The sequence below is a fragment of the Meleagris gallopavo genome, chromosome 12 (assembly GCF_000146605.3).
Source record: "Meleagris gallopavo isolate NT-WF06-2002-E0010 breed Aviagen turkey brand Nicholas breeding stock chromosome 12, Turkey_5.1, whole genome shotgun sequence".
NCBI classification, from domain to species: domain Eukaryota; kingdom Metazoa; phylum Chordata; class Aves; order Galliformes; family Phasianidae; genus Meleagris; species Meleagris gallopavo.
The window spans coordinates 16,172,766-16,184,358 of NC_015022.2; the positions used below are offsets into that span (position 1 = coordinate 16,172,766).

Genomic DNA, 11,593 nt, shown 5'->3' on the forward strand with positions numbered 1-11,593 from the left:
AAACTACATACAATTGAAGTGTTCTCTGCTTCTATCCTCCTGAAAAAGACAAAGTTTCTACTTCTGGAAATGCTGTTTGAGAAGAATGGAAAAACAAACCTGTTGTAATGTTTTTGTGTGTGCCTTAGGCAGTTCAGCACCGAGTACTCAAATATTCTTCACGAATATTTATCAGTATTTGAAAATTTCATTAGTGCTATTTTCTACAAGAGCCATTTGTTCATTTGCAGCCATATTGATTTTAGGCATCAAAATTAAAACATGAGAAATCCGTGTTGCGATAGTTCAGAAGTGACTAGCAGTGCTGGAAGAGTTCCTGCAGGGGGTGCTGAATATTTTTAGTGAGAGAGCTGGTCTCCCTCAGTAAGCGAGTGATAATGGGCAACATGTTTGTTTGTTTATTTGTTTTTTGTTTTGTTTTGGAAAAATATATTCTAGATCTGAAAAACTCAATTAGGGTGACTACATCATTTTTCTTTAGTCATATAAGGTGCAAGATTTTTTTTTTTTTAAGTATGGAGGGAAATGTTTCTAATTGGTATAGCTTGTGCCAGGTGTTTTTTCTTTCTTTTCTTGCATTGTGTGGGATAACCTGATGATCAAGTATGGTTGGCTTTACTTATGCTGTCTGCTTCATTTTTTTTCTTCTTGTTTTCTTCTTGTGTCTCTCAGAACTGAAGCCCATTATTTTAACTGTGAATGTTCCATTTTAAATAATTGTATGTCATTCTGTTTTATTTTTAAGTTTATCATTAATTAGTCCTAAGTGAAACTTAAGTATCTGTCCATTGCCAATATATGTGGTGTCCACAGCTCTTATGGTCATAAAGAGGAATGGCTTTGAGGGTGCTCTTTCAGTCTGAAATTGGATATTTTGCAAACTGATTATGTAGCAGAAGTCCTTGAGGGTAACAGGTGGTGTCCTTAGCTTTTTTTTTCTCCTCCCCCCAGGTACCTTCATTCAAATAACATAGTTGTTGTACCTGAAGGTAAGTAATCTACCAGCTCACATAAGTGGCAGGAGTCATAAAATATTCATTTTTCTTCTTTGAAGAGGCCTATCTTTTTCTTTATTTTCCCATAAAACATTAAAGACTTTGATACAAAACATACCAGTATAGCTCTTAGTTGATAATATCCTCGTTTATGTTATATTAAATTCTTCTAATGAACTCTCAAATGCATCTGAATGCTGTTTGCTTCAATTCTAATTGAAGAAACTGGAATGGCTGAATGGCACTCATTTACAGAAACAAAAATCTGGAATGTCTTCTGCTCTGAGCTGGTTACCACACAGAATACTCTGCTGGTTTATTTCATGACACTTTTGAAACTTAAAATATCAAGAACTTGTATTAGTCTCTGTGCATTAAATTTAGAGTTCTATGTCTAACTTCAGTGCAGTACTTTAAGCTTTGTTGGTACATATAGATTGGATAAACACGAAGGAATGAAAAAAAATTCAGAGCAGAATCGTCTGAGGAAAGTCTAGAAATGGGAGCATTGTGTACATCACTTTTGTTTTCCTCCCAATCTCACTGTCAGCAATACAGTTTTTTAGATGAACATTTTCATCAACTATGTCATTCAGTTCTCAGACCGACTTTAATGCATCAAAATCTGCTGATACTTAGGTGTAAGGTACTGTGGCTTTTTATCCCCTCGTAGTCCTATTAAGATTTTAACATTACTGTTGGGTCACATTCATGTTTTAATCTGTTCTCTCGCAAGCCATTGGCTCCCTCGTTAAACTGCAGTTTCTGGACCTAAGTGATAATGCCCTTGAAATTGTGTGTCCAGAGATCGGTCGCCTGAGATCCTTACGTCATCTTCGTTTGGCTAACAACCAGCTGAAATATTTACCTGCAGGTAAGTACAAACGAAGTAGTAAAACAATGGCAAAATCCATGTGATCTTCTTTGGTGCAGTGATTTGTTCGAGGTTTGCTCAGATCTTAGAAATGAAGCATGGCACAACTTGAATGCAAAGATGAGGTACGGATTGCCATTGCACGGTACTGTACCAATGCACTTAAAAAATAATAAGCTGTGCAGTATTGATGTGAGGTGGAGGAAAATAATGAAAAATATTTCTGAAGAGGAAAATAAAGTATTTATGTAACAGCTGTTGCCATTGTAACAAGAAAGTCTGGAAGTTACTCAAGAAGACACAAAATGCTAATGACAAATGTCATTATGATAAAGTGTTTATTTGGATTTAACTGAGTATAAAGTATTCCAGTCCTCCTCCTATCTTTTAGCCAAACAGCCTCATACTTCTTCAGAAAAGACACGTGTCCAGTAGCTTTGCCTATGGCAGTTCTACCTCAGCATGACAGTAGATAACAAATGTTGGTCTTACTGGCTTATAACAAAAAAGCAAAATTTATTCCAAATAAATGTGACACAGAGTCAGAAAAAGTTGGCCATAGGCAAATTTTGAATGATTTTTTTTTTTTGCTGTCTACGTACTTTGATAAGCAAAAGTAACTGATTTCTCTTCTTTCATCTTCAATCTATCTGTCCAGATCAGATGACAGTAATTTTTGAATTTTTTTTCACTGTTTTACTTTTTCATCTTGCTCTGGGGTGTTTGCATTTTCTGATCTGCAGAGAAGATAAAATGTAAGGCCAGCATTTAAAAAAAAAACAAAAAACAAAAAAACCAAAAAACTGGTGTAACTTAATCTAACAGGATTAGCTTTTGGCTCTAATTTGAACTAAATTTTCACTGTGACTTTCATGTGTTTTTAAGTTCATGTGGCTTATTTGCAAGGGATATACTGCAATTGTTCTTTGAAGTCTTGGTTGCAGAAATCTAGATAGTCCTCTCCTTGTACTTTTCTAGGCATAATAAGCTTTGCAGAACCAGTCAAAGAATGATTATGATTAGAAAGGAAAAATAAATTGGCTTTGTAAATGCTCTGGAATGAAATTAGATAAACCTGTTAAACATTATGACCTAAGGCCGGTAAAATTTCCATCAATTTTAAGATGTCCTACATTCAAGAGAAAGGAGTGTTTTGAATGTGCTTTATGTTCCTCAAAGATAATTTACCTTATGGTGCTGTACCATGAAAGAAAGACTTGTTCAAAGAAAAAGTGGCACATTTGCTTCAAAACTTCACACATTAACTTAAAAAGGTTCCAAGAAAAGACTACTTTCAAAAGCATAATTTACATTACTGAGGAGCTGATTTTGAGTCTACCACATTTGGAGGTGGTATCAGCGGCGTGTAAAAGCTTCATTTAATTTGTTCTGAAGTTTACAAAATTTTGTACTGAACATCATCAGAAAAAAGTGATTTTTCACTTTAAACGTATGAAAATTTTGCATGTTTAGAAACAATACTACTGTTGCTAATTTTGTATTGGAGAACCCATTGACGTCTGTTCTTTGTTTCTGTGGTAGAGTACCATCAGTGTAAGCATATGTCATTATTGCTATTTCTAATCCTGTCCGTTCAGATGGTGTCAGTGTCATCATGGCTGGATGTCACACAGCAGGAGTGTTACCAGTCCAAGCAAGATTTATCTTTCACTTACATTGGAGAATGTGCGCAGCTAGTCTGCTGCATTGAGTTTTTTTAAATGTAACATTTCCTGAAGAGTGCTCGTTTCCTTAGGTTTACATTGTCAAACAGTGAAAATTTTAAAGATTACTTCTACTTGAATTTGAAAATACCATTAATATCGAACAATTGACAAAATAGAGCAAAGTAGTAGGTTTTCTTAAGTTGTTTTATTCTCACTTACATTGGTAGTATGAATTTTCATACAAGAATATTAAATAGCATTCTCTCAGGAAAGCAAGCAAAATTAGTAAAACAAAGCTAGGTGAGGTATGATTCACTGCAGTATGTTGTTATACTGGGTTGTTGTCAACTGCAGATACTGCATTGTAACATCTTGTTAGGGAAAGACAAACCTTAATTTCTCTTACTTTGTAAAAGAAGTTACCATTTAAGACAGAGTTTAGCTTCTACAAATGCAGCTTGTGCTGAATGTAGAAAGCTGCTTTTAAGAAAAAAATCTCGGATAAGAGTGGTGGTCATTTGCAGAAGCAACTTCTCAAAACTGGTGATTATCATTTTACCTCAGACTTTGTCCTACACAGACATCACACAAATGGCAGTGAACTGTTTATCACAGCAGGGACCCAGTTAAGAAAGGTTGATTACTATTCACCTTGTGTAACCAACTTGCAGTATAATGATGTCATCACATAAAAAGCTTACTTCAGAGTTGTTAGTCTGTCATTCCTCTTCTCTTTCCCTTCCTGGGGTCTGGTGCTCTAAGCACTCTCAGTTTTTGTTGAAACTACATGGGTATTTGTAGCAACTTATTGAGGGTACTAATAAATCTTTTTATTATGACTGCAAACGTTTGAATGGCAAATAGTTTCTCATATTCATATAGTTAATGATGCTTTTCTCAGACTTTATATTTCTAAGAATGACTCGGTTTTATCTTCCTTAGTTGTGATTAAGAATTGAAAGAAAAAATGAATAGCATGTGGGGTTTAATTATCTGTTTTTGATGAGATTGTTCCACAGTTGTGCTATTAGCACTCGTTACTATTTTGTTGTTGCCTTACAGAAATTCAGCATAGCTTTTATTTTTAAACATTTGAATCAGTATGTGAAATGAAGCCTTATAAAGGTGTTTGTTTTCAGTATAACTATAGATGTTTTTCAGACTCTAATAAAGACTGAGCATGTGCTGCTGTTTACCTTCAGTGTGATGGACAGAAAGGTTTTAGTGTTTATGTATTTGTTCACAAAGTTTGTGAGAATTGAGTAACTGGATGACCTCTTCTATTTCAGGTTTAGTCATGTATAAGTAGGTTTGAGAAGTTTTCTTGAGAAGATGTGAGGGAGAAAAAATGTGCAGGCTGTATGAAAGGTGTAGTTTCCTAAAGAAATCAGTCCGCACTGATGAGGGGAAAAAGGCCAGTTGAAGCATGGATATTATGTTTCTTGGAGATTAGAGAACGCTTTGCGTGCTGTAGCATTCTTGTAGTGTAAATAATAATCCTACCTTTGTGCTTAGCAAACACTGTGAAGTCAGCGTCACCTGTTGATAACTTCATGCACTTTGGCCTCTGAGCACATTGTTTTTGGTGGTTGGATGCAATTAAACAGTCTGACTTGCATCATGTATCTTGACAGCTTTGAAAGGTGACTAAGCTGAATTTGGTGAGAAGCAAATGGAAAGATTGTCCAGAATAAGCACATTGAAATAGAACATGAAATAGCGAGTAGAAAATGCTTTGTGAAATTCTGTTGCAGTCATGTTTTGTATATTCTTTGGTAAGGTTAATAAATAGACCTGCTTTTGTCTAGTGTAGAGTCAGAGTATCTAAATTGTGGTAATAAAAAAAATATTAACTGAAAGACCATCTTTGAGACAAGAGCTGCTTAAAGGAGCTGCAACTAAGTCTAAAGAAATGAACATGGTGAGAATTTTAATATTTACAAGAGTTCTCCTGAGTGCTTTTTTCTTTGAAGTGTACAGCATTCATTTTGTTTTGCAAATGGCAGACCTTGTGTCTTTTGTCCTCAACAACATATTCGTTCTTTTAGTTGACACTGGAAAACAATTCTTGAACGTCACACTTTCTGCTATTTAACTGTAACACTTAAATCCTTCAAATTCTTGAGGACCATTTAGATATACTACTGGGAATATTTTTTGAAAAATCTTAGTTGTAGCATAAGTGAAAGATGGATTGTATTACTATAGTAACTCTATTTTAAGAAATTTCTTTTTACTCCGGGAGTTGATGCATCATTTTAATTTAGGATTTTAGTTAGGTCTATTTGAATGTGCTGAAGTAAATTTTCTGACCCTTCTTAAAAATGATAGCTTAGAAACTTTCTGAAATTTCATTTTCTCTGATGTTCCTAATGTATATGGTGCGTCCACTCTTTTCATACTTGAGCAATTACATTTTTCTTTCTCTATGAGAATTACTATATATTCTGTACTTGCAAAAAAAAAAAAGGCTGTACTGGAGAAATGATTCTTCAGGAGGGAAAACTGAGACATCTTTAGCTTCGGGACTGTTATGTTATATAGATTTGATTTTACTTTATCCTTAAAGTCTTGATGTGATGATTTTTCATCTTCTTGGTTTTGTAGTTAGTGAATGCATGTTTGGACAACAGATGACTGGAATGAAGGTGGGTTATACACGGACGAATGTTTTGTTTGACGAGGATTGGACTTGTATTGCACACTGCTTGACAAATACTTCTCTTTAGAAATGGCAAGTTGTAGCATCTTGCTCAAAGATTTAATTAAAAATGAGGTTATGTTTACTCAGCACATGTTGGAGTTAATTATAGATATACTCAAATGAAAAGCTTCATGTTTTGCCAAGTCAAGAGCAAAAGCTTAAGTAATTATACAAAGAATAGGGTATGGTTTATGATCCCAGCACATCTTTAGGCAAAATTCCCATGAAAATGGAAGTGTGTGTATGTAGATATATAGCAGCACTTGTCTTTATATGGGTAGACCAAGTTTCCCTTTGTGTTTGTTGTCAGAAAAGTTCTTAAATGCTCTGAGTGCGTTGATCTGGCAAAATAAATAAAATGCAGTTGAATAATAGCAAATTGTATGCAATCTGTGTGATGCTGTTTCTTTGATCTGTGAAGCAAAAGTGCAGGTGAGTGGGGTATGTGAGCAGTGGTGGCAGCAGGGAGACACTGATCTCTGCAGCACTCAAATTCAAGTTTGCCAAATACTACCCTTTCTTTCCTAACAAAAGGTGGGGCTTCCATTTCCAATTAACGTTTCTGTGTTCTCTTGATACCTCTGCATGCTGCATTCAGTTGCGTTTGCTTCGTTTAGGTTGAATCCAAAGGACAGCTTCTTCATATGCCTTTAGCATTTTAGAAGTGCAAATTGCAACCATATTTACAAGAGCTTAATGACATGCATACTCTTCATCTCACTTCTGTTCAAATCCTTGTTCTTTTTAAGGCAAATTGTTTTAGAAATAGTCAGTTTAAGCCCCATTATAATACATTTGTAGACTTGGAGAAAAAAAAAAAAAAAGACTTCAAAGCATTTGAGAGAGATTCTCTGAAGCTGATAAGGCAGCGTTATCATCTTTTACAGACAGGAAAGTGTTTTAACAGAAGTGATTTGCTCCAGGCCACAGCAGGAGTCAGTGTTAACCAGAAATAGAACTTGGGTGTTCCCATTCCATTTGGTGAGACTGAGACCACACCTTTATGAGGTTAGTTGTGTTTAATATTGGGGAGGACTGAGTTTTCCTACCTGTTATTAGGAAATGAATAATTATCTCTCCATAATTAATAATCCTCTGAGTTAATAAGAAATTAATAGCTGTAAAATCAGTGAGGTTTTTATAACTGAAACACCTCATGTTTCTGGAAGGCTGGAAGACTTCATGAAGAAGAACTTAAAAAAAAATATATATATATATATCTTGTACAGTATCATTTTCTCTTGCATAGGTAACTCCAGTTTTAATGATGAGGAGGGTTAAATCAAACTACAATTAATTACTGCTCTGCCTGTTTATAAAATAACCCTAGGAATGTTAATTGATAAATGCAAAGCAGAACAGACTTAGCAATATGGTTTGCTAATTGGAGGCAAGGGAAGTTTTGAGATGTAAAAACTGTATTCATTTTTCTTTTTTTTTTTAATTTAAAGTCACTATAAAATACAATATCTGTATTTACTATTCATACCAATATTTCACTGGTAAAGACTTCCTGAATACTCAACTTAGCAATTCTGAATAGAGCTCAATATTGAGGTATTTCAGTAAATCTTAATTAAGAAGTTATGTTTACATGCCTTTCCCTACTTCTGTTTTCACAGTAGATTTCCAGTGATCAGGGCCGTAGCATGCCAGCAATTCTATTATTCTTATGGATCTTGGCATTAAAATATGCAGTCAAACTTAATTTTAAAATGGGTTTTTCATATTTTTATTTGGAAACCTCAAGATGGGGGCTGGTAGGGGTACTGGGGAGTGAAGGTGGAGGAGAAAATGTATTTATATTTTGTGGGTCTTTTCCTGCTATCTATCCCTTCTGCTTTTATTACAGTCTGATTAAGCTAGGTTATGTTGATACTTATTAATGTTCAATTTTTTTTTTATGATTGTGTCTTTAAAAGCTGAGGCACAAACTGATGCAGGCTCTGTTCTTTTTTCAGAGTTGGCGTAATGTTAGTCCACTCTGCTTTCCTAATTTAGTAACATGTATGCAGGATGGGACAGGTTTGGTACGCCAGGCAGCAATCCAGGAGTGTGGTGTTTTTAAGTAAATGGACTTGTGGGGATTTGAGGAAAACATAGATTAGGTTACATGAGCTTTGCACTCAGTAAGTCTGTGACTATTTAAAGGAGCATGAACTCTTAAATACAAATCTCTCAATTCTTGTTGTAAGAAAATTGTTTCTCCTGGAGTACATAGATGTCTTTTAAACTTTAAACGCAACAAAAACTTGTTTTCTTAGCACATGCAGTTTTACTTAGTAAACTGAGTCCTGCAATAAATTATTAAAAAGAGCATATATTTTACCAGTCACATTACTAACTGAAATTAATATTAGCTCTTATGGTGAACAACAAAAAAAATTGGTCTTTACCCAAATCAGTGTGATACTTGCCAACACTTGCCTGTTACTGTATTTTTTTTTTTAACATCAGGGTTAGTAAGGCTCTAGTAGTGATGCTGTATCACTGAAGCCCAGTGAAAATACAGTAACTTTAAGACATTCTTTGGCTTTCTAGCAGGAGAACGTTTTGATTTTATGTAAGCTACTATACAGCTCTGTTCTGACAGTCAGTAAGAATGACATTTTTTTTTCTGTAAGAAAAAATTTCCCTAGAAAATTATAGGAAAGGATTATCTCAGAAGAATTAAACAAAATGGCTTTGTGGATGGTTACTGTTGTTTGACTTCATGACCTAAACTGAGGTGACCAAAGCACAGGGTGGTGTATTGTACAAGTGCTGTTCCTTAACAGATTAGCTTTCATGCATGTCCAAACATAGTGGTGCCTATTTAATTAAAGGATGTTGGTGGTGTGAGATTTTATAACAGTGTCTGCATTGCTCAAATATTTGGTTTGGTTTAAATTCTCAGGAGGATTGTGAGTACCTCTGAGTGCTTTAAATTTATGGGGAGGGAAGTGAAGACAAGAAAAAAAATGTTTTATTAAATTCCTGGAAATTTTTACCAACTGAAGTTTTTCTATATACCCTAACTCGGATAATGTGTCAGGATGAGTCATCTGTGTATACCAACCTGTTCACTATTCTCTGTTTGTGTGCTTGCCCCCTTCTTACAGTTACTTTTTCCCATAATTCTGTGTCACTTCCCCTCATGGAGAGTCTTTGGAAAGCCTTTTTGTTAGTATCATACGATGTTTTTTAGTTCACCATGGAAGGTTTATAACATCAGTGGATGCTAGTAGCAAAAGCAGAAGTAAAAACATGGTCAGAAAACCTATGTTTTCAGTTTTACATATTCCAGTGTAGGTTTTTTTGTTCGACCTCTTCTTCTAGATGGGCTTCTATTGGGTGTACTGGAACTGAAGTATTTCCTCTAACTGCAGGAGAAATGATGTTAAGAGCCAAAAAATTGGAAAAAGAAAAAAAAAAAAGCTTCAACAAAGGCCTGTGGTATTTGTCGTCATAGTATTGCACAGGAGGTTGTCAAAAATGCATGTGTTCGGTGTATATGTGTTGAAATTCATTAATTAGGAAACTAATAGAAAACAAGTGGAAGAAGCCATAACTTTAACATTTATATTGTGTATTCAAATATTATTTAGTGTGTTAGGCTTCTTGGGCTAGCAAATGTAACTTAAAATTTGCTATTGTAATTTAGCTCAATGACTGGAAAAAGCATTTGGAAACTAAGGTATTTTAATTAGTGTGTTTTTAGTTGTTTGGAAAAAAAAAAAGTAATATTACTCAGTGCATCTGACTTCCAAATGCCTTCAGTTTTATGAAACGTGGATCTTAAAACAGCTGTGGTCATTATGTATCTGGAAAAGTGATCAGGGACAAACTGAAGCTGCTGTCATGGCTTCGTGTCAGTAGCTTGGAGTCTCAAGTCCTTGTAAGGTAAAAGTCTAGAGACCAGGAACCTAGCAAGTGTTTGGGCTTTCTAACACTAGTTCAACAATATTTAGGCGTTGCTCAGCTTGTTACTGATTTCAGCTTCTTTTTATTGCACATCTTAGCAAGATGATGATGAGTTGGGTTCCAACACAGTTGTTTTTTTCTTAGGTCCCTACATTGTTTTTGATTATCCTTTAACTTGGAAACTACCTGCTTGACTTTTGATTATATTTAAGGTGTGAACGGTGTTCGTATGTAATTACTGAGTTGATAGAGAGATCCAGGAGTGTCTGAGTGTAGGGTTCAGTACCTCAGCATTTCAGATCATGTCCATTTCATTTTAATTCTTCATATGATCTGGGCAGAGGATGGTTTGACCTGTGAAGGTTCCCATCTTTGTCTGATTGTTCTTATTGGTCACAGAGCCTTAGTGAAAGTTGTGGTCTCATCATACATCTGGAAAGTGACATCTCTCAAGATGACACCCTTGAGTTTAAATTTTTAAAATTTTTTAATTATATCCATGGTAGAAAAATGTGTTTTTTAGAAGGCAAGAATATCTCAGTGGAAGGTTGTCTGTGACCTGATGTTGCCCGGTCTTCAGTTTTGATTTCCAGTGAGACCCTTTGCGTCTGCGTAGGTGTGTGTATTCAAGGTGTGTGCATGTATACACGATTCAAAATGATTCAAAGTGTTTCAAAATGAACTAGTTCAGACTAAGAAAGGTCCATCTCTTGCCACTTGCTCTTTACTATTCTGTGAGATCATTGTGAAAAATACCATGTGTCAGACTTGCAGAATCTAGCCTTGCCGGTTCCATGCCTCTTACCATCAAACTGTGCCTTTCCTTCACTGAAAAGAAGTTTGTAGGAAACCTGGGGAGGTGTGGGTGAAATCAGGATGGAGGAGGGAAAAACCAATCTAATTATTACCAGTGATATTCTTGAGCCTGTTGTGTTTCTAGCTTTGTAGTACTCCACTTGTGAAAATCAAAATCCTTGCAGGAACATGTATGTATGTTTTCTAAGCTCTGGGCCATGGGCTTTCCCCCTGGTAGCTGTTACCCTTAAGGGCTTTTATGTAGGAGATGAAGGAATTGTGCCAAGATGAATGAGTTTGAACGCTGCTTCTAATGTTGGTGTACTTGGACGATATGTGCATTCCAGAGAGGCTGTGAGCAGATAGTGCTGGATTCTATTGTTATGAGATTTGATTCTGCCTCTTGAATCCTGGCTCATGCTTATATTGAGCAGCCGTTGATTTCTTGAGTCACTGTAAGCATTGTTTTGCCAGGGGTTTTCCTCCTGTCTGTGGGAGGTGGACTGGGGATTTGAAGATACTTAGAGTGCTTCAAGTAGTTGTTGCAAGCATTGATTTTTAGGCTTACACCTTTACAGAGATATCAGAGATCTTATAACTGTAGAAGTCCTGTAGTTATGGTACACAGTCTTAAACCTTTTTATTTACCAAAAAA

At 35.4% G+C, this 11,593-nt stretch overlaps 1 protein-coding gene across 4 annotated transcripts in view; it reads left to right on the plus strand.

Moving 5' to 3' along the window:
* Positions 1–11,593, plus strand: part of LRRC28 (leucine rich repeat containing 28) — a 51,198-nt gene that overhangs the window by 7,533 nt on the left and 32,072 nt on the right. For 3 of the 4 annotated variants that reach the window (XM_010717539.3, XM_010717535.3, XM_010717537.3), the window contains exons 4-5: positions 952–989; positions 1,732–1,869. The exons of the other annotated variant lie outside the window; for it this stretch is intronic. In XM_010717539.3, coding sequence (XP_010715841.1) covers positions 952–989; positions 1,732–1,869 — 176 coding nt within the window. The remainder of the gene's footprint in view (positions 1–951; positions 990–1,731; positions 1,870–11,593) is intronic. 4 annotated transcript variants of the gene reach the window in all.